This window comes from Amblyraja radiata, chromosome 38 (assembly GCF_010909765.2).
Source record: "Amblyraja radiata isolate CabotCenter1 chromosome 38, sAmbRad1.1.pri, whole genome shotgun sequence".
NCBI classification, from domain to species: Eukaryota; Metazoa; Chordata; class Chondrichthyes; order Rajiformes; family Rajidae; genus Amblyraja; species Amblyraja radiata.
This window is the reverse complement of record NC_045993.1, coordinates 8,518,948-8,541,806: the sequence shown is the minus strand read 5'-3', so window position 1 is coordinate 8,541,806 and position 22,859 is coordinate 8,518,948. Positions and strand designations below refer to the sequence as shown.

Sequence of the window (22,859 nt, the reverse complement as noted above, 5' to 3'; positions counted from 1 at the left end):
ACTGAGGAGAATGCATACAGAAACACACAATTAAAACAGCAAGTGTACCTTCACTTGCAATGAGAAGTTCTTTCTGCTGGAGCTTAAAAGCTGCCAATATTGGGAAGCACAAATGTAAAGAGAAAATGCTGGAAATCCCCAACAGAGAGCTAGTATCTGAAAGGGAAACAGCAGGTTAGAACCATGATTGGGTGCGTTTCATCAAAGTTCATAGCATTAGACGGTGCTGAAAACTCCACTGCACATTTACAGCATTTGTCTCTCTTTGTTTTCAATGGTTTGTAACACCACTGCAACAGAATGGTTGCTTTTCTGTTTTGGGTGGCGTTAATCAATTGGAGTTGAGGAAATAAAGCAGTAGTTGACCAAGTAGAGTTGAGTTTCTGGTAAACAGTGAATTGTCACAGGATGAGATTGCCAAATCTCAGATCACTTGCTCGTGAATTTATGTATCCAATGCTTTACCAGGTTGATGCAGATGAATTAATAATACCACTTTTGGGGAAGTAAATTAAAAAAATTAGTAGGGAGAAAGAAAAATAAAACAATATGCTGCTTCTTCACCATTAACATTTTTGAGCACTTTTCAGTGTCTCGGTGTCTTCCTTGAAACAATTCCCTGTTATTTTTATTTTGCAGGTGTGTGTTGGGGAACACTACCATCCTTGCTGAGTTTGTCAGTGAAGAGGAAGTCAACCGCTATTTTGCACAAGGTCAGTTATCGACACCTTCCCCAGGCTGGCAGACGCTGGAGACAGGACAGAGTCAGATGGATCCAGTGGGGAGCAGCCTGCATTCGTTTGGAGGCCGGGCCAGCCTGGGACAGTGGAACAGTGCCGGAGGAGTGGGCAGGGGTAGTGGGAACTTGGCGGGAGCTTCGCTCTGGGCCACCCCGAGCTACACGGCAAGCTTGTGGGGTGCCCCGAATTCTGACGATTCGCACCGAATGGGCAGTCCAGCGCCCCTACTACCTGGTGACCTCCTGGGTGGAGGGGCTGATTCAATTTGAACTTTTAAGCTTTCAACCTTTGACCTGTGACCTCGTGAACTTTTTTGAACAGCAGCACTAATGTGTTTTTTTTCAAACTGCAATAAGTTTCAAGACAAGTTTAAAGAAAAAAAAGGAGAAAAAAAAGAAAAAAGTGAAACAAATTAAGGGGGTCATCCACAGTCTCTTTTGTGCACATAGACACCTCCCTCCTAATTTTCAGCTACTTTTTTTTAATCAAAAAAAACTAAAAAACTAAAAACTAAAAAAACATATCACACTTCAAAATACTTGAATCATGAACGCCAACATTAAAAATGTGAAGTACACTTTACCATCACACAATAAATAAGTTTTTTAAAAAGGTAGTATAGTTTTTTTCCTTACATGATTTCCCCCCCCCCCTCCGTATTGAGAAGTTGTTGCAACAGGATATTTACTGAAAACACAAACAGGCTTTTTAAAATCTCTTTTTTTTTGCACTGGGCACGTTTCTGTCCTCTGACATGCAATAGCGGAGACGCAGCAGAACCTCACGTATTCAAGCTAGTGATTGACCAGGACGGATATCGAGCCTCGCAGTCACTTATTAGATGTACAATTTACAGGCTATTACTATGCACCCGTACCATTGCTATATGTGCCAGCCTTCAGGGCTGGGCTGCAGCAGTTACCAATGTCAGACCTGCATTGTGGGATGGTGTGGGGTTGGAATTTAGAACAGATTCTTAAACTGCTCCCCTGATAACTAAATAAACCACCAGGACCACTACTAAATCACACTGACCAGAGAAGTTCCACTTGATTTCTGGTCAGTGCTGAATTAGCTTATTTTTTTCAGCCACAGAGGCTGTTATCTTAGGGCTTAAATTGATGTTCATTGGCCCCTCCACCACTGTATACAAGCTGGTCAGAGGGTCAGAAAGAAATCATTCGTAGTTTCCATTTGTACGTGTGGCTTTCCGGTGTGGTCAGGGTCAAACAAAGCTGCAACGGCCTCTGCGGTTGAATACCCTGCCCACATTCGTTGTCTAGGGTCAGGAATGAATAATAGCTGCTTGGGCAAGGTTGCAAAGGGCTGTTAAATTATTGGCCCAGCATGACTGATAATCTTAAGGAGGGGGAAAAATGGCATCTCAAGAGCATCAACCTCCATCTGCTTCTAGAAGTGTGGAGAGTGGTATTTTGTGTCATAGGTGCCTCTGGTTGATTAAGGTTCTGGGCATAACTTGGGTTATCGCTTCCCAGAGTTAGTCTTTTAATCCAAGGAGATGCTGTTCCACTCCAATTTTGCCCATTGCCTTCTTTGTCTAACCAAAGGTTGTCTTAACACATTTCAGTTGATAATTAAGATGTTCCTAGCCCTTTGCTACAATGCTGCTTCTTTTGTGCTCTATTCAGTTTGGTTACCGTATTTTTCTGCAGAAGATTTGTAACACATCCAGTGATAGATAGCAAGGCACAATCTTGCGCCGATGAAGATAGTACCACACTGCTTATAGTGTCATTTCATCACCTATAGCTGGTGCTGTTTACCATGCGCCACAGGTTAGCGTTGCAGTAGTATCTTTATTTCCTTCTCTCTCTCTCTCTCTCCCCCCCCCCTCTCTCTCTCTCTCTGTTCCCCTCTCCCCCCCCCCCCCCCTCTCTGGGCTATGCTGCCCTCTGAATGCTACACTCTAATGACATAAGCACTTAAAAACAATGTAGGTTAGAAAAGTTAGTGTAGAGGTTTTCAAGGTAAATGTACATGTTGCACTCAGTTTCAAAGTGTAGAGGGGGACTTGCATTGTGTACTGTAACAAGCTTTATCATTTTGTAAACTGGGGGGATTCCTGGCGGGTCAGTCATTTCCCTGCCCCCTCCCCCTTGAGGTATTTCAAAACACTTAGCTAATCCAATGAAGGTGTTGCCGTAATTTAATAAAAATAACTCCTTTGAAAATAGTCCTCCCTCCTTTTGTATATGTTTTGTGTTTTTTTAATCTTTGAGCAGAAATGTAGCTTTCCAATTGGCTTGGCTGGCTTGAGCCTTCCTCCCTCCGTTCACCTGGACTGCCTGTAAATTGACACTTTCACAAAATGCTTGTGGCCACCCACAAAGCCTCATTGGCACAAGCCTGCAAAATTGGTTTACAGCCAGCTGTTTACATCCCACAGTCCCCGGCATCTCCACTCTTAACAAAACCTTCTCTGTAACTGCACAGGGATTTTGGAATAGGACCGAGCTCTGGGGACAACCTTGCTTATGGCTACAATAACGCTTGCTGTGCGCAACTCACTTTCCTTTCCTTAAACCACGCAGGTTATTTCTTTGAAATTACGGTCCATCTGTGACAGCAAGACATTCTGTGGCCATTCTGTGTACTTGCTGACCTGAAGTATGCAAACAAATGTTGCTGCAAACCTAGGTTTAAGGTTACATCAAACTGTGTAGGAATAGCTTTAGCATATTATTTTGTTTACACCAAACATTGAGCATGTCTGCATGCGTATGCAGAGCAATGATGCACGTGCATTAAGGGATCACAGCTGGGACTCTTAAGCAGACCTGGCGTGGCCACAGCATCGAACAAAATGTCCAATATAAACTTTAAAGATACTGAAAGTGTATTTCTTTAAAATGTTACATCAGGCGCATTTAATGAGTGGGTGTGTGTCTGTCTCCTGTCCAATTTCAATTAGTGACATTATTGCTGATTTCACCCACTCTTGAAATCAAATAATTCAATCAATTGTATTGAGTGTACAACAGTTGCGCTGGAAACTGGCACACATCCTTAATAATATATCTAAAAACACACACACACACACACACACACACACCTCAATAGGTAGCCGACTATTTCAGTCGTGCTGCTGTACAGGCTGGTACTGGGTCTCAATGAATGGTGGATAAAAGCCGAACGCAGAGAGGAGTATCAGTACCTTTGTTCACTGGTCGATCACTATATAAAATTTATAAACGTTTACGTATGAATGTTCTTTAGTAGTTTAAAAGCAGTTTGTGCTTTCCTTTATTTCCTCCCATTCATGTTTTAAGCCCACGGGTGAATCTAGTGAGAAAAGCATTTACTTGTTTAGGAAACTATATATAAAAATGTTGTTAATGTTGTTTAAAGTATTGCACCTTTTTTCTGTTTTTTAATTGTCCTCATTGTGTTTTGCTGTAGTGTTAATTATTTTTCTTTATAAACAAAGTAAAGCATTGTAGAATGGGTATGAGGGAGAAGGGGCAGCATGGTAATGGACAATGAGCAGTGACAAACAGTGGAGGGGAAAGGGAAGGACATTAGTCATTCTTTGAATGTCTTCACCTTGAGCTTGAAGGCACGCCGCTGTCGCATCAGTTCAGTGATTAAAAGTAGCTGTCATTAAAAGTTACTATTTTAACCTACCTTCTGATCCAACCAGCCAACCTGGAGAAAACCTTTGCCTTTCCCCCACTCATACATATTGTCACTTTTGCATTTACCATGCTTATCCCATCCCTGCCCTCCTCCCCAGTTCTAGCTCATATATATATACAAACACACACACACACACACACACACACACATTCACCCACCCAAATGCGCCTCACTCCTGCGTGTGCTTGCTCATCTTCCAGCACTTTGTGGAGTGATAAAATTCAGAATATTAGGGAGGTGTCCAAGAGTTTGGCCTTGTCCTGTTTACATAATCTCTAGGGCTGTGTCAAATTGAAATATTTTGAAGAATCTTGCATTTTTAAAACAAAAAAATTGTCTAGTTTGATTGAATAGTCTAATGACCTTTAGGTCTGGAAGAACGGGGATATTACTAAATTGCTGGGCTGGGCACTGTATCTGATCCAGCCACCCTCGCTCTGTTCATTAGTGGAGACTGGTTATTGTACCAGTTACCTAAGGCTGCAAAATACTTATACTCCTCTGACTAAGGTAACGTTTATACTGACTAATCCAAGGTGAGGTGGATTAGGGAGTGATGCGACCCGTCCTCCATCGCACTTAATCCACATTTCTGTTTTGAGAGTGTGGACTCTGAGAATAATTTATATGAACTGTTCTTATACATGATTTTAAATACTTAAGTTCAAATATTGCCGGCACAGTCCTATAAATTCTATTTCCAATGCATTGAGAAATCCGAAATCAGAAAAAAAAACGTTGAACCGTTCTTCCATCAAAACAGGATAACAAAAGACCAAAAATATATGTTTCGTATTTTTAGATGAAAAACTCTGGGAGCATTTGACAGTGTTGTTTTTATTTTAGTTTGCATTTTCTTTTTGTTTTGCTTCTATTATTTTACTTCCTCCTAAAATTTAAAGAAAGTTCTCAGGAATTTTTAGGGGAAAAGCCAGTTCCCAAAATGTTGTTTATTTTTAAGAGGGAATAAAAAAAACCTGATGTTTGACTTTGAGATTTAGATTTTTAAGTCTATTTGTTGCACCAGTTCCAAACCCGTCTAATGACAAGAAATTACTTAAATAGTAATACCTCATAGCGTTCCTTTTGGAATATTTGGGTTAGAAGTAATACGTACACACAATTGTCATCATATTCGCTTTGACTGGCAAGAACAACTCTTCTCATCCTGGAGAAGATGAAAGTGGAGAAAGGAAAGGGTGGGAGGGTTGTGGTGTACCCAGTGTAATATTAAATCTCTGATCAATCCTTTTCCAATGTGCAAAGATCCATTGTAAAATGCCCTCGCCCCTCAACCTAGTAATGGAATCCTCCACTCAACTACGCATGGCAACTCAAAATGTCCTGTCCAAATCTATAAGCAAGCCATTCACAGTGAGTGTGGGAACAGTTAGTCTGGATCAGGGTGTTTAATGTGCTGTATTTTCACTGTATTTCCATAACCTGACTGATCCATGCTATGACAGGGGGAGGAAAAGTGGCCAAAAATATTTCAAACAGGATAAAGTATTGTTTCATGAAATTAAGGGAAATGATTCCAAAATAAGCACAATTTGTTTGTACTCGTCCCCCATTCTGTGCACCATCCTGGCTTATTCCAGCTTGGTAAAGGAATTTATTGTGCTGATCAGCAGCCCCGGCAATTGTTTAAACTCTTCAGGATCCCTGTACTATATTACTTCAGAGAGGTGGCAATGAGGGGAGCTCAGCGAACGGGGCCCTTTTATATTGCTGTTACTGCTTTAGTGTGGTGCTGTTTAATGCTGAGGAGCAGCATTTAATACCGTTTGGCAGCTGAGCACTGGCACTTCACACTAATGTAGTTAGCAGCTTGAGATGATCAGCAAGTGCCACTGCAGAAACCAGCCCGGCCTGAGTCTCTAGCATTGCATGTGTCGTGCCTCCCCATCCCCCCATCTCATCCTTGCCCATTTTATGCATGGAACATTTCAAACATAAATATATCATGCTGCAATTTTATTGCTTAGTTGCACATGCCAGAATAACAATTATTGTAAAATGTCGCCTTGCTTAGAATAATTTGGTTGGTTTATGTTGTAAAAGTGTTCCTTGTTTTCATTTCTTCCCAACTGACACAAATTCCATTTTAGATGTCAATGTTGATGGCATTGTGGGACAGTCTTCAAACGAATGTTAAAAGTCCCTGACAATTGCTAAGCTGGTATTTATTCAGTAAGTGTATGACCACCCTTCGCATGTTGGACAGCAGGACTTGAATATTATTAACCTCCGACCCACAGAACCGCTGCAGATTTCAATATACCAACTTTGTGGATGCATTTAGACTGTGACGAAACAATAGACCCGAGAGAAGCAAGATTTGCAGATAAACAGAACATTTAAACACTGCTTTCAAACAAGATAAAACACTGCTTAAAATAATACACATGCTAGAACCCCACTGTACATGGCCTATGGAGCCATGCAAATGTGTGTTTAAAATGATCACAATGAAGGGTAGCCTGTAAGGCTAAGTGGAGGGTAGAAATTGTAGCTTACACACAACCCCTGCACCTTAAATAGTGTTTCAGATGGTGCCTATCATTTATCATCTGAACCTCTTCTTCAGATAGTAAATCTGCTGTCAATTTGCAGCATTTTCTGGTTTATCATAGGTTCTTATCATTCCTTGTTAGCTATCCTGCTGGTTTCCCCGACAACACAGCCACTGTTTCCGTGTGTAATTGAGTCCTGCATAGCTTTGTAATTGTGGTGCTTTAGGTGAGGGAAGCAGAGGTTTCACTTCCATGTCTGCATACAATTGTACCCTGACCTGAAAATATCAGTCACTGGCAAATTTCTGTGAAGTAAAGGGGTAGGTGTTTACAATACTAGATCCCATTCATCAGCCTGTGAACAGTGACCATATCCTTAGATATCTTAACTATATTAGAAAATGTGAATCGACCTGAGTTTCCAGTCAGTTGCTTTTCCCAGATCATAATCAATGTGGAGAAACTCAGCTCACATTGACCTTTGTAGAGGGGTTGGGAAAAAGATGCAAAATCTGCCGTGTGTTAGAGTGCCGCAGTTAGAATAATTAAGAAGGAATCGATTTTGGCAGCACCCGATGGCACTTTAAACACTTAGCTATCTCATTTACATCTCCTCAGCAAACGGTATCATTTTTTTTCACCTGGTTTTAGCTTACGGTTGGTGTCACATAAACCGCACCGCCATCCCCTGACTTTTGGTGGGTTGGAGTGGGTGGGGGGGAAGAAGGGTGAAAGACGGTGCCCTTTCTGACCTGTTGGTCTCCTGGCAGTGCCGAATGGCATTTTCATCAACACCAAACCGCAGTGCTAATCGTTCTTCCTGAAGGAGTGCCTGAAACCGCGAGATTACTGAGCAGTCTCTTGTAGATCCACTGCATTCCCCGAGTATTTTAAAAAAGATGCTCAAATCCCAATGCAAACTTACCAATTGATCACTCTCGAAGTGATCCCAGCACACGCCATTGACTGAAAGGAGAATTGATTCCCATGTCACCAGCCATATCTGAACTTCGCACACTTTAAACTGGATCTGTCATGATCGAGTCTTTTCATGGGGCATTCAGTACCTTGATCCCTTGTCTTTGTTCCATCCGCAGCCAAGATTGTAGTCTCCCAGCTACGTTTTTTTAATGTTAAAATGTAATTGTAATGTTTTTATTACCTGTGCTATTTATTGGCTGTAAATGTTTGGGCCACAGCTTGAGTATCAGGAAGAACCCGTTTATCTCATTTGTTGGTGGAAAAGTGCTTTCAAACTTCCCATCAGATTTGGTGATGATTCATCCATTGTCTTTGGTTACTTTGCTTGGGTTTGGTTGACTGGGATATGGAACAGCTGACAAGCTTGCCCCTTGTCTGTGTATGGATTGTATTGCTAACATCCTGCTTTTCCCTTTTCCTAAACCCTGAGTTGTGAATGCATTGGTGCTGCTATTAGTTTGATTGCACAGTTCATCTGTATGCACAGCTGTATTAGGGCAGTAGTGTTAATCGTATCTATAATCTTTATATTTTTGTGTGAGGGATGAGGGAGAGATTCGAGTCCTTGCCACATTGGGGTGAATGGGGTTTTGCTGAGGATTGGATGCCACATCTTTCTCATGAAACAGTGCAGCTGTGCTGCTTAAGTTGGCCGTTTAAATTTGTAAAGGATATCGCACTTTGAAAGGAAAATTTAGTGTTGAGAATTTCTGCCTTTTTGAAAGTATGTCTTATTTTAAAAAGAAATCCATAGCTGTGACTAAGATGTTGCTATATTGAATTATTGCTGTTTAGTTAATATTGTATGATCCAGGGCATAGCTCTCCCATTATTTCTTCCAACGATATTGCAGGGTGTGTTCATAGTTTGCTTTCTCCTGTTTTTTGGGGACGGGAGAATAAGATTGATTGCATACGTAATTTTTTTGTGCATGGAAAATTGTTAAGTTACAAAAACAATTCTGACAATTGCCTTTCGAGTCCTCCATCTCCCCTCCCTGATAACAGGCAGTTGCAGTAATCAGTGTCTTAGGATCTGCCGAAATAAAACTCCCATTCTTCAAGGAGAAACAATCAGCATTGCTTTGGAATTTTCCTTTAAGAAACTATCAAAAAGCTTTGGATTTGATCAATCCAACAGTGTGTGTATATTGCACAGTGAATTTATTCTATAATAGAGATTTTTTTTTTGGTATTAATGACTTTGATGGGGGAGAGAAGTGGCTCCTCATAAAAAAATAGTTCTAGAATTGCACGTAGCATGCAACTTGCTTCTTGTAATTTCTCATTCTTCTACACCACTGTGGCTGTTTAAACGCGTAGAGCAGCTGCACGCTGCACTGGTCAGTTGCTGGTGATTGCCTTTCTCTCCTGGCCAGTTGACTCACAGTCCAGGGAAGAAGTCCAACTGCCAGTAATTCTGTAAAGAACTTGTCCTGTGCGTTTACGTTCATCATCACAACACCAAATAAAGAAAATGAGACTCATGGATTGTTTTGAGGGCCATGGGGGGAGGGGGTAGCTTCAATCCTTATTCAGCAGTTTTAATTTAGGGAATAATTTTGTTAGAGTAGCACACGTAATTTGACCCAAGCTGTGTGCATGGCATGGGTCTTCATCCTCTCCATCTGTTGCACTGTTCCCGGGATGTGGTGATGCATTCCCAACACATCCTCTGGTTTATTTCCCCCCTCCCTTTTTGTTCCCACAGATTGCATTCATGCAACCCTCCACCCATCTTCTTTCCCTCCTGCCTCCATTAAATCTCACCTTGCCCATAAAATGGGGTGGGCTTCGGGTGACCTATTGCATTGTCCCGTGTTGAACAAAGAGACATTACAAAAATCCATCATGAAGTGGGGTGGGAAAGAGATTGAATTACACTGTTTACACTTGCCTGCTGTGACTCAGAGTGATGTCTATTACTTTGCTGCACCATGACAAAATATTCATGAAAATAAACAATTTTGTTCTGTTTTAGTTGGAGTTTACAGGGTATCATTGGAAAATTTGGTGCCATGTAAACTGGGATAATTAATCGCCAACAGTGTGATGCAGAGAGTGTTAGTTAGGCATCCTCCCCTTTCAGTGGAAATAGCAGAGTGGTCTTGCCAAGGATTCCTGCGTAGTTGGTTATTGGTGCAGCAGACAGTTACACAGAGTGTAGTAAGGAGGCAGCATATCAGAACTGCTCAGGAGAAGTTGAAACTATTTTTCAGTTGCAGACAAGTAACCTGTATATAAACCTTTACAATTATCACTCAACTAATGTAGAATTCGGCAACCAAGAAGGAAGAGATTAAAAAAAAGAAACTTATTCTAATAGTACTGTGAATTATATATATATATATAAATATATAAAAATCTTAAATTGCGTGGTTCCAAGGATTTCTCAATTTTTTAAATAAAATAATCCTAATGTTATATAATGAACAATTTAGAACATTTACAGAAGAATTTGCTGATATGTCATACATTAAGCATGTGTGTATTTTGATAGGTTTTGCAGGAAAAAAAATATATGGAGCTAGGTGGTCGGGATAATTGGTCTGTTTGGTATTCGGATGTCTGATTTCCTACCGTGCCTGCCCCCGGTACCAGTTCAGTATTGGTGCTATCGGACTGTCGCTTCTTATATTGATAAATATTGGTAAGGCAACCCTGTAGCACATACAGTGGGATGCCTGGCTCCCCAGATAGGGCAGCAGAGGGTTTAACACTTGCAGACTTGGCTCACCTGCCAGTGTTTGGCTAAAAGCTTTTTTTTTTTAGGCAGACCACTCAATGGGTTGCCATAGGTAACTGGATAATCCATCTATTTTATTTTTTGAGATTGGGGAGGGGTTGTTGGGAGGGAAAGAGAAGTCTAACGCCATTTTCTCTTCTGTGAACACACCATTCCTGTTTAACAGAGTGGTTGGTTGGCCTTGTCCAAAAATAAAATCATCATCCAAACCATCTTTACTGTGGATTGAAGGTGGGTTCAGTAGCAGAGTGATTTCTGTAGGGATACGGCGTGTCTGTGTAGAAAATGCAGTGTTGTCACTAGAATTACTTGGCGTAATGGTGCCAATACACTATAGGAAAAATAATAGTACTTCAAGCCAATACATTCTGTGATGTTGTGTTCATTCACCACTTAAAACTGTTCCCGTCTCTATCAGCACTGATTAGTAACTGGCAGTTATGCACTTCACCCAGTATTATACAGCTTGGGTTGCAACCAGGGAGAGTGTTATGTTTGAGAAGGCAGAACTTAGAATTTCGCAATGGTTTAAGTGGCCAAGAGTACATTACGGTTTACTGCAATGCTGGTGACAACACTGTAATGTATAAATTACCTTTGACAGAAGTGAGAGAGAGAGAGGCAGGACTGACACACAAAAAAATGAATGTATTTCATTATTTAAACAAAATGGCCTGCAAAATTTGTTTAAAGGGATACTGACTTTTTACCATATTGGGAGAGGGATGGGTGATGGGGTTTGGGGGGGTGGGGGGTGGAGAAATCATCCCATTAGTGGGTGCCATTGCCTTTTAATTAGAAAATGAAAATTCTGAACTATGCATTCTGTAACCAGGATAGGTACTTATTAAGAGAGGAAAAATAAAATCACTGGTTCATTAACAAATTGTGTTGCTCTATGTAGTTTGTACAAATAAGCTGGAGAGTTTCCATTTCTTGATCTGGCCATAGTTGGTACTGTAACCCCATCGCTGGAATAATAAGGGTGAATTTTTTTATATATCAGAGCAAAATATTAAAAAAAAAGTCATTTCATTGAAACTGAAACAAAATGTTGTTCTAATAGGTATATATATAAATAATTTTGAATTTTGCTTTTATCCGTGGTTTGTTTTGAGGATGTGATTGTGATTGTGCAACACAGTTGCTTCAGTGGACTACATAATTTTTCTTGAGAAAAAAAAGAGAATAAACATGTGTTTGGCTGCTAAGCATTACATTTCGTGTCCGACTTTTTTTTTCTTCTTTCATCTACATTACACAGTACAGTTAATGTTGCTGACCCCTCCTGGGGAATCCTGGAGACTCCAGTTGAAGGTTCATCTCCAGGACCCTGCTGCCAGAAATGAGAAGATTCTCTTCAAGTCTTTTATGTATTGGCTGTAAAAATGTTGGAACTGGGAAAGGATTTGCTGTTTGGTTTGAAGCTAAGGATACTTTTCTTGGAGAGCTGCTATGATTTATAATTCGCCTTAGCAAATCTTGGGTGACCAGAGGTGGGAATGGTGCTGTTTGAATAGGAGAGGTCTATTACTAAAGTCAGAGTCTTACAGTATGGGAACAGGCCAACAGTCCCAGCTACACTAGTCCCACCTGCCCATACCCCTCTAAACCTATCCTATCCATGTACCTGTCCAAATGTCTCTTAAATGTTATGATAGTTCCTGCCTCAACTACCTCATCTGGCAGCTTGTTCCGTACACCCACTACCCTATGCGTAAAAATTACCTCTCACTATTACTATTAAATATTTTCCCCTTCACCTTAAGCCTGTCCTCTTGGAGAGAATAATGGGAATGGTTGTGGTGGTGCTAGGTTTGAGGATGGTAATGACTTGTTCATCGCAACTGAGAAGAGGAGAAAGGGATGTGGTGCAATATTAAACACAGGTTCAGTCTGTATGGAGTTTGAACTGTTTTTGTGTTGTACATCAGTGACTTTAATGTCCACCAATTTTGAACACCAAATGCTGCTGCGCCCGCCTGCGCCAACCACTGGAAAGACGTGATATAGAAGATGGCCGGACACGAGGAAGAAGAACACCACCAAATGCAGTACAATTAATTGGGAAAATGCTGGAGAAATATTGTGGTCACAAGTGGGAAGAAGAGGTCAGTGGCATCTGCTGCCATCGCATGGTAAAATTCAGTGAGCTGGGGAGTAGGCGGTTGTTGCAGATGGAAAGGCGAACCAGGAGAAAAGAGGAAAATATGATATCGCAATGAAAGTGGCAGAAGTTAGAGGTTGATCTGGTGAATGTGGAGGATGGTGGGGTGAAAGATGAAGGCAAGGGGAACCCTATCCCTTGGGGAGTAACAGTGGATCAGGCAGCATCTCTGGAGAAAAGGGATGGGTAACGTTTTGGGTTAAGACCTTTCGGGGGAGATGGTGAACAGACCTGTGGACAATGGTGGGATGGGAGCCGAACTGCTGTCAGGCATCCCTAGTATAGAATGGGGGTGTAGATGATTTGGACACCAGTTTGAACCGAGAACTATAAGTGTTGGAGGACATCACAAATGCCGCAGCTGTAGATGGAAGGAAATTGCATTGGGGTAAATTCAGGTTCCTTATTATCACATGTACCAAGGTGCATTAAAATTCTCATCAGACAAGACCGGGCTAAACGATGCGGTTAGTCGGGAGCAAAATGTTGTGGAGGGTCAGGCGGTCTCTGTGATGAGAGAGGATGAACCTTTCACGTTGATGGCGTTTTAGCAAAACGAGGGTCAGTTTGTCGACAGGACGGGAGGGTGTTGGGGAGGAGGGAGGGCGGAATCCCGCCAGCGGGTCGGGCAGCGGCTGTGGAGGGTCGAGACCCCGGGGTAGGTAGCGACCCATCCATCCTCTCCCCCGCTCCCACAGCCGCTGCCCGACGGCCGACTGCCGCCTCCGGGCCGGAGATAGCGGTCAGCCGGCGCTTTGAGGGGGAGTTTACTCCGACGCCCGGTTATTGAGCGAGAATAACAAGCGCGGAATGTGCATGGCTGGACGCCCCTGGTTACCTGGTCCCGGCGCAAGATGGCGGACAGCGCCCCTAGCAACGCGGCGCAGGCAGTGACGTCATCAGAGGAGCCGGCAACCTCTGACCCGGAAGCTGTGGCGCAGTCCCTCGGCGCCCGTTGCTGAGGAAGGAGCGGGTTTAGGACGCTGCTGCCGCTGTTGCCGCCGCTGTCGCCATCATGTCGGACAACGAGGACAAGTGAGTGAGTGAGCGGGAGGGGGAGGGGCGTCGTCTCCGCACCCCTTGTCCCCGTCCCCAGCAACTCGCCGGCAGCCTGCGCTGTCGCACTTTGCTCCACCTTTAGCGCTGCGGCGTAGAGCGGGGTTCAGGGGATTAGACTAGCCGGCCAGGCCCGGCCCGCAGCGCCCCCACTGGCTGGGATGTGTCATTATACCGACCCCACAGGCCGAGATGGGTCATTGCATTGTAACCTACAGCGCCCCCACTGGCTGGGATGTGTCATTATAGCGCCCCCACTGGCAGGGCCATTATACCGACCCGCAGCGCCCCCACTGGCTGGGATGTGTCATTATACCGACCCCACAGGCCGAGATGGGTCATTGCATTGTAACCTACAGCGCCCCCACTGGCTGGGATGTGTCATTATACCGACCCCACTAGCAGGGCCATTATACCGACCCCGCAGCGCCCCCACTGGCCGGGATGGGTCATTATACCGACCCCGCAGCGCCCCCACTGGCCGGGATGTGTCATTATACCGATCCCACAGCGCCCCCACTGGCTGGGGTGGGTAATTGCATTACAACCTACAGCGCCTCCCCCAGCAAGGGCTGAGCAATTGCACTCTTGCAGTGACCTTCCCATTGCCTGGGGTGGGTCCTTGCACCTCACAGGGTGCAGCCACTGCCCTTCCCGCTGAGTCCAGAGCAGTCGGCCGGGCTGTCCAGAAGACTGGACACAGGTGGCAGCGAGTATCCAGTTGGTGCAATGGTTTTGCTACCCTGGGCGGTCATGGACATGGAAACAGGCCCTTTGGCCCAACTTACCTACGCCGATCAACGTGTCCCATCTACATTAGTCCCACCTGCCTGTATGTGGCCCATATCCCTTCAAACCCGCCCTATCCATGTACCAGACTAAATGTCTCTTAAATGTTATGATAGAACCTGCCTTAACTACCTCTTCCGACAGTGCGTTCCATATACCTACCACCCTTTGTGTAATAAAGTTACCCCTTGGGTTGCTATTAAATCTTTCCCCCTTCACCTTAAACCTATGTCCTCTGGTTCTCAATTCCCCTAATCTGGGTAAGAGACTCTGTGCATTTACCTGATGTATTCCTCTCGTGATCTTGTTTACCTCTATAAGATCACTCCTCATCCTCCTGTGCTCCAAGGAAGAAAGTCCTAGCCTGCTCAACCTTCCCCCTACAGCTCAGGCCCTCGAGTCTGGCAACATCCTTGTAAATCTTCTCTGGTGTGGGATGTGGAGTTAGAGGTGGTTCCCTGGGACACGGTGCAGGAGTTGTGAAGCTTCAGTGATCATGCAACGAGGTCCAGACGCAGCTGCAAGTGTGAACGACATCAGGTGGCTTTGCCCACATGCCAAGCTGCTGTTTACAACTAAAACTAAAAATACTGGAAATGCTCAGCAGATAACGCTGCGTCTTTGGAGAGAGAAACAGTAATGTTTCAACAGACTTGATCCGGGTTTATTTAGCTGACTCCCCTTTCTCCAATTCCAGTTTCGATGGGGATGATTTCGACGATGCAGATGAAGATGAAGCGATGGATGACTTGGATAACGCGGAGGAGGTGAGAGCCGATAATGATGTCCCTCTCGCTGAGTGTAACAACCAGGCCTCTGTTCGCCTTCAATCTGGGCTCAGTGCCACTTCCCAGTCTGGAGTGGAATTGAGCAGCATGTGAGAAAGGATAGGATACAGGAAAGAAGAAGGTGGGTGAGAGTAGCATGGACTGGATGGGCTGAATGGCCTACTGTCATGATATGGAGCTCCTTTTGTTGGATGTCAGCGATCAACTCTTTACACAGAGGGTGATGAGGGCCTGGAACATGCTGCCAGGGGTGGTGATGGATGTAGAAACGATCCTGGTGTTTAAGAGGCTTTTACATAGGCACATGGATGGATATATGCATGTTAATGTCTCAGTTTGATCACCTTTAGTCAGGGTTTAGAAAGCAAATGTGCAACAAAGAGGAAAGATGAGGAGAAAAAAAGGGAATCTCTGTGTGGGGGAGAGCCCAAAGCAAACTGAATGACAGATCTATTCCCACTCTATGTTGGCTGGGAGAGGGTTGCGGGTTGTTGATGGCTGTTAACCTGCCAGGAGGAGGAATAAATAGAGGGATTGGGGAGGGAAGAGAAACGTGGGCTGTCTGATACAAAGCAAAGTATTGTGTAGGAAGGAACTGCAGATACTGGTTTATACTGAAGATAGGCACAAAGCACTGGAGCAACTTCAGACTGAAGAAGGGTTCTGATCCGAAATATCACCTATTCCTTTTCTCCAGAGATGCTGCCTGACCCGCTGAGTTGCTCCAGAATTTTATTTACTTTGTGTATCTTCAGAGCAGAATATTGCTGGCTATCGAAAATGGTTCTGAGAAACCCCAGCCAAATTTTTGATCGTGGCGATTAAATTAATTATTTCCCCCCCTCTGAAAATTGCTCCTTTGGGACCATTTTACTGCTTTAGCTGTTAAAAAACAAATCCATGTCTTCCAGAGAAACTGCCTGAGCCGCTGAGTTGCTCCAGCACTTTGTGTCAGCTTTTTCCTCCATGTCCTGAGCTGTTTTTCAGGAAGACCGCGAGAACGTGGAGATTCTCCCCGCGGCGGACGGGAGTCAGGCCAATCTGAAGAGGATCACCACGTCCTACATGACCAAGTACGAGAGGGCTCGAGTACTGGGAACACGGGCACTCCAGATAGCGTGAGTACAGCCACCGCCTCACTGTACACTGAACGGTTGGCCAGACTCTCTTGCTAGTACACTATAGAGTCACAGAGGCAGCATGGAACAGGCCCTTCATGCATCCTCAATAAGGATAGTAATATAGTTGTATAGTAGTTCATTTAGTATATTTGTTTGTCTTGTATTATGGTGGTGGGTTTTATTTTGATTTATTTCATACTGTAAATATTATTGTAAATTGATTAAATAATTTTTTGGTTAAAAAAACACAGGCCTTTCAGGACTAATCAAGCACCCACTTACACTAAAGCTAAGGTACGCTCGGTCCACTGAGGCCTACGGGATCTCCCACTTGCCATCCATTTCAACTCCCCTTCCCGTACCCACACTGACCTTTCTGTCCTAGGCCTCCTCCATTGCCAGAGTGGGGCCACATAAATTGGAGGAACAGCCCCTCATATTTTGCCTGGGTAGCTTACAAGCCAGCGGTATGAATGTTGAATTCTCTCATTTTAAGTAACTTCAAACAACACTCCCCTCTCCAACCTTCTTGCTCCCTATCTCCACTCATTTAACTAGTTCCACAGTTCACCACATTGTTTCCCACTCGAGATCACACCTTCCCTGGCCAACGATGGGCCGAACAGGGCACCACCCTGCCTGAGGTCATTTGTTCTTGGTCCTGGTCTTTTCTTGCCTTCACTTCCATCTGGAATTTAAGCCGCAGGTGAGAAAGGTTGGGAGCCACGTCTATGGCAGGACTAGAGCTAAGGTTAGAAAAACAGCGCGGAATCAGGCCCTTCGGCCCACCGAGTCTGCGCCAACCAGCAATCCCCGCACACTAACATTATCCTACACACACTAGGGACAATTTATAATTTTACCAAGACAACTAGCCTACAAACCTGTACATCTTTGTAGTGTGGGAGGAAACCAGAGTTCCAGAGAAAAGTCACGGGGAGAAAGTACAAACTCAGTACAGACAGCACCCGTGGTCAGGATCGAACCTGGATCTCTGGCGGTGTAAGGCAGCAACTCTACCACTGACTCAGCGATGTGTGGCTGCACCACAGGTGCTCGGCTGGAAGGTTAACCAGCGCACAGTGCAACTCATCAGCTCCTTTCTTTTACAGAATGTGCGCCCCGGTCATGGTTGAGCTGGAAGGAGAGACCGACCCTCTGCAGATCGCAATGAAAGAGCTGAAGTAAGTCCCAGCATCAGTGCTTGGCCGCCATTCATTTCCCTCCCTGCTTTGCAATTATTGAAACAAGATGTTGCATGAAAACTGGAGGATTACTTTAATCTAAGGCTATTGTAAATATCATGTTCGAGACGAGGAGCTGGAAGCAGGCAGAGGGTCCAGATTGCAACAACCTGTCGTGTGAAAGTAATTTCCTGTCAGCTCGCCTGTGAGCATTTCGACAATTATCTTAAACCTCAAAACTGACCTTTCAACAAAAGCAGTTTCCACATATCCTCTTGATTTTCTTACACCACTGCCAAACTTGACCTTCTCTGCTCCATGAAGGAGAATTTATTTGTTACATAGTTCTTTATTTAACTGCACTCACTGCTCACCAGTTTTGATCAACTATTTTCTAAAGACAGCAATTACTCTTGCCTTCCAGAGCACGAAAAATTCCAATTATTATCCGTCGATATCTGCCGGATGGAAGCTACGAGGACTGGGGAGTGGACGAGTTGATAATCGCAGACTGACCATTGCCTTCCCATCAATCACTTTGCACACGTTTTCACTATTTAAATGTTATATTTTTAATTCTACACATTTTATAAAATAAACTGTGATTTCTGTTGACTCTTCTGCAAAGCAAATAAATCAGCAGATGCTGGAATCTCACAAAAACAGAAATGTTGGAAGAACTCAGCTGGGACAGTGATATGGAGGCTCCATGATCTCTAGCTGAATAATCTGGGCGCACAGTCTTGGACTTTTATCAACAGTAAAGTAGAGTAAAAAGGAAGTGAAATCATACTGAACCTTTTTAAAGCATTTGGCCAGTCTCAGTTATTCTGGGAGAGTTTGATGGGACAGCTCTTCCCATCAGAGAGAGCTTTAGTCTGTCACCTGTCTCCAATCTGACAGTCATAGCCGTACACTATGGAAACAGGCCCTTCGGCCCAACTTGCCCATGCCGACCAAGGTGCCCCATCTACACTGGTCCCACCTGCCTGCTTTTGGCCCATATACCTATAAACCTTTCTTATTGAGGTACCTGTCCAATGCCTTGAGACGATGGGTGCTTGTAGCATGTGTCTTCTGCCTGGGTGTCTATATTGCAGCAGTCTATTTACAGGGTGCAATGGAGCTCAAAACAAGCTTTGTCCTCTGTTCAATAGCTCACACAATCTGTGCCGATGGGATTTTCTATAAACTTTAAGGCAGCCCCCAGCAAAATCTGTAAGAGCCTTGATCAACAACTATTTTCGGTGGGCGGCGCGACTCTCGTCAGCAGCGGCCTCTGCAGTCCGTCTGTGTTTTATTATTTTTTGTCTCGTTTTTATGTAGTTTTTGTTATTTTTTTTGTTGGGGTATGTGGGTGGGGGGTAACTTTAAAATCTTTCCCCTGCACGGGAGACCCGACCTTTTCTTTGTCGGGTCTCCGTTGTCGTTGGGGCTGCAACGTGGAGCGGCCTCCAACAGGAACGACCTGGGGTTCCAGTTGCGGAGCTGCCGACTACTCACCGTCACGGGGCTGGCCGAGTCCGGAGCGGGTGGAGCTGTGGTTGAGCACTGCTGCCACCCGACCCCCCGGAGATTCGGAGGCTGCAACTGCGGGTTTGGCGGACGGTGGCACCGGGAGCCTGCGGGTCCCTGCTGGGTGACCGCTTTTCGGGGCTTCCGCAACGGCGACTTCTCCCGCCCGAGTTGCGGGGTTGAAGATTACCTGAGCGGGGCCTTACACCATCGCCCCGCGCAGCTTGGAATGGCCGCGGGACTCTGCGAGCGCACGCCGGGGGCTCTAACACCAAGACCCGGTGCGCGACCTTGCATCACCCGGCGTGGCTTTAATGGCCGCGGGACAATCGCCATCGCCAGCCGGGGGCTTTGACTTTGACTCTGACATCGGGGGGGGGAGAGTGCAGTGGAGAGATAAGTTTTTTTTGTGATGGATGTTTGTGTAAACTGTGTTGTGTCTCGGGTCTTTTTGTTTTGTAATGTATGGCTGCAGAAACGACATTTCGTTTGGACCTCAAGGGGTCCAAATGACAATAAATTGAATTGTATTGTATTTTTCACAACCGATGTGTTGAAATAAATGCAGGTGAGACATGTTTTGCCATTGGCTCTGGTTTGGATCAAGTTGTCACAAATTGCTCTTCTTGGCGCCCTCCAGTGGCCACCGGGTGGTACTGTCCTGGTCAGCAACATAGACAATAGGACTCAGGAGCAAAATTAGGCCATTCGGCCCATCGAGTCTGCTCCGCACCCTGTTCCCAATTATTGCAGCAACCTCCGTGGATGGCCAGATGTGAAATAGGACTAGCTGTCCAAATATTGCAGCGGTATCGGTGCTTATCCTGGGTTCTCGAGCAACATATTTCCTTCTCAGTGTCCTTTCAAATATTACACTAGATACACGAGTATGACATTCTAGGCCAATAGTTCCCTTTGCTAAATTACATTCACTCCTCACCTTGTAACCTGCTTTCCAATGTGGAGCATCTGCAACAAAAACAGAACTCCAGTTAGTTTTGCATTTTATAAGGAGTACGAGGGAACGTGGTTATTAAGTTTTTAAGAAGGAACTGCAGATGCTGGAAAATCGAAGGTAGACAAAATTGCTGGAGAAACTCAGCGGGTGCGGCAGCATCTAGAGCGAGGGAAACGTTTCGGACCGAAACCCTTCTTCAGACCCTTATTAAGTTGTTGGATGTATCAAAAGGCCTGACTATTGATATTAGATTCAGGGTTTTGAATCCCCCCCCCTCCCACATGAGATGAGAAATATTAATTTAAACGAAATTGCATTAAATTTCCAGAAATTCATGAAAAAATGCAGCTTGGTGTAATAGCACAGTAATGTGGTGAGCAGAGTGGCGTGCAGTATACACGTGTGGCCACAGAGAACATCAATGTATAAACAAGGAACTGCAGATGCTCGTTTACCAAAAAATAAACATAGTGCTAGAGTCACTCAGCGGGCCAGGCAGCATCTCTGGAGAACATGGATAGGTGGCGCTTCAGAACAGGACCCTTCTTAAGACTGATTATGTTGGGGAAGAGTGGATAGACAGGACAAAGCCTGGCAAGTGATAGGTGGATACAGATGAAGATGACCGGGTGGGGGGGGGGGGGGGGGGGTTGATAGGTAGATGGCCAGAGATAAAAATATATGAGATTGGCCTCACTTCCCTGGTTGTCAACTTTATGCATTTACAACCAAACTACAGCCCAGTTTATTTTCTACTCATGACCTTGCTAACTTGTAAAAGGAGGCCACTCAACTCATAGACTATGCTAGCACTCCCTATGCTGGTAATCCCATTCCTCCACTTATTTCCCTGTAACCTGTTCTATCTCACAGGCCCATCAATTCCACCCTATTGTCACTCCACCCACCTACAAGTTACAGCGGGCAATTAAATCATCAACCCACACACTTTTGGGATGTGGGAGGATATCGGAGCAACTGGAGGATTCATGCAGATAGAATGTGCAAACTTCACACATGTAACAGCCGGGGTCAGGATTGTATGAAGGCTGCTGATGCAGTGAGTTAGTTTCACCACTGCTGCACCACTTCAAAATGTCTCAATTGGTGCCCTGGAAGTGGCGCCTGGTTCCTTGGATGGTGGTGAGGGTGGAGGTGTAGAGACAGGTGTAACACCTTCTACCACTGCAAGGGAAAGTGCTTGGGCAGATGGAGGAATGGGTGGGGAGGAGTGAACGAAAGAGGGAATATGGAGAGAGAACGTGCTTATGCGAATCAGAACGGGCGGGGTGGCCGTTGTGACGGTTGGTACGATCGCATTCTAGGTGGAAATACCAAAGAATGATGTGGTGCATGTGAAGGCTGAGCACCAAGAGGACACTACCTCTATTCTGTCTAGGAGCGGTGAGGTGAAAGCAAATATGGGATGTGAGCATGGGCTCACATGAAATTAAGCATCCAGCTCACAGTGACGGAGGGGATGGGGGAAGCCCTGTTTCCTAGAGAAGGAGGACATCGCTAATGTCCTAGAGGGTCTCATCTGATGCGGCGGAAGCAGTGAAACCGAGGGAAAGGGGTGGCATTCTTACGGGACAAAGTAGGGGTGGGGGGGTGGGGTAAGGTATAGTTCGGGTGGCTGTGGGAGTCCTTGGGTTTGTAGTAGATAGCAGTGGATAGTTCCTCTCCCAAGATGGAGACTGAGATGATGAAAGGGGGGGGGGGGGGGAAGAGGTGTCAGAAACGGTCCATGAATTTGAAGGCAGAGTGGACGTTGATGAAATTGATGAGTTCAATAAGGTAGGGGAGTCAGTCTGCCAAACCGCGATGGAACTGCCCTAGTCTGCAGGTTAGATAACGAGGTTGGGATTGGCGCAGAGTGTGGGAGGGCAGTGGGTGAGGTTGGAGTTGGTGAGGGCAGTATAAACTCATCAGGAAGGCTGGCTCCGTCCTGGGGGCGGAGTTGGATTCACGGGAGGTTGGTCTTGGAGGGGAGGATGCTCCTCAAACTGTGGAGCATCCTGGACAATACAGCTCACCCCCTCCATGACACACGCTGGCCAACCTGAGGAGCACCTTCAGCAACAGACTGGTTCCACCAAGATGCAGCACAGAACGCCACAGGAGATCCTTCTTCCCTGTGGCTAGCAAACTGTACTACTCCTCCCCCTTCTGTCGTGGGGTAGACTGACCCCCCTTCCCTCTCCCCCCAATCCTTTCCACTCCTCACTTTAATTTCATGTATCTTGTGTTTTATGACTGTTGTCAGATCAATTTCCCTCCTGGGATAAATAAAGTTCTATCGTATTGTAAATGGAGAAGTCAATGCATCAGACTCGTATGTTGTGATCTGTGCTATCAACTCATCAGGCAGTGATGGAGTAGCTGCCTTACGCGCCAGAGACCCGAGTTCGATCCTGACTACGGGTGTTGTCTGTACGGAGTTTGTACGTTCTCCCTTTGACCGCTTGGATTTTTCTGAGTGCTCTGGTTTCCTCCCACATCCTAAAGAAGTGCAGGTTTGTAGATTCTTCAATTGACTTCTGTAAATTGTAAATTGTCCTTAGTGTGTAGGGTAGTGCTAGTGTACGGGGTGATTGCTGGTTGACTCGGTGGGCCGAAGGGCCAGTTTCCACTCTGTATCT

At 45.0% G+C, this 22,859-nt stretch overlaps 2 protein-coding genes across 4 annotated transcripts in view; both read left to right on the top strand.

The window, feature by feature from the left end:
- Positions 1-11,856, top strand: part of tnrc6b (trinucleotide repeat containing adaptor 6B) — a 103,311-nt gene extending 91,455 nt beyond the window's left edge. For 2 of the 3 annotated variants that reach the window (XM_033013453.1, XM_033013452.1), the window contains one exon: positions 640-11,856. In XM_033013453.1, the coding sequence (XP_032869344.1) occupies positions 640-1,009 (370 nt within the window). In that variant the 3' untranslated portion in view covers positions 1,010-11,856. The remainder of the gene's footprint in view (positions 1-639) is intronic. The other variant, XM_033013454.1, reaches the window with a different exon arrangement.
- Positions 11,857-13,716: 1,860 nt separating this feature from the next.
- polr2f (RNA polymerase II, I and III subunit F) lies at positions 13,717-18,359 on the top strand. Its single transcript, XM_033013221.1, has 5 exons — positions 13,717-13,841; positions 15,349-15,418; positions 16,427-16,557; positions 17,673-17,744; positions 18,169-18,359. Exons 1-5 carry the CDS (start codon positions 13,822-13,824, stop codon positions 18,257-18,259), a joined length of 384 nt encoding a protein of 127 aa, XP_032869112.1. The 5' UTR covers positions 13,717-13,821; the 3' UTR covers positions 18,260-18,359.
- Positions 18,360-22,859: the final 4,500 nt, after the last annotated feature.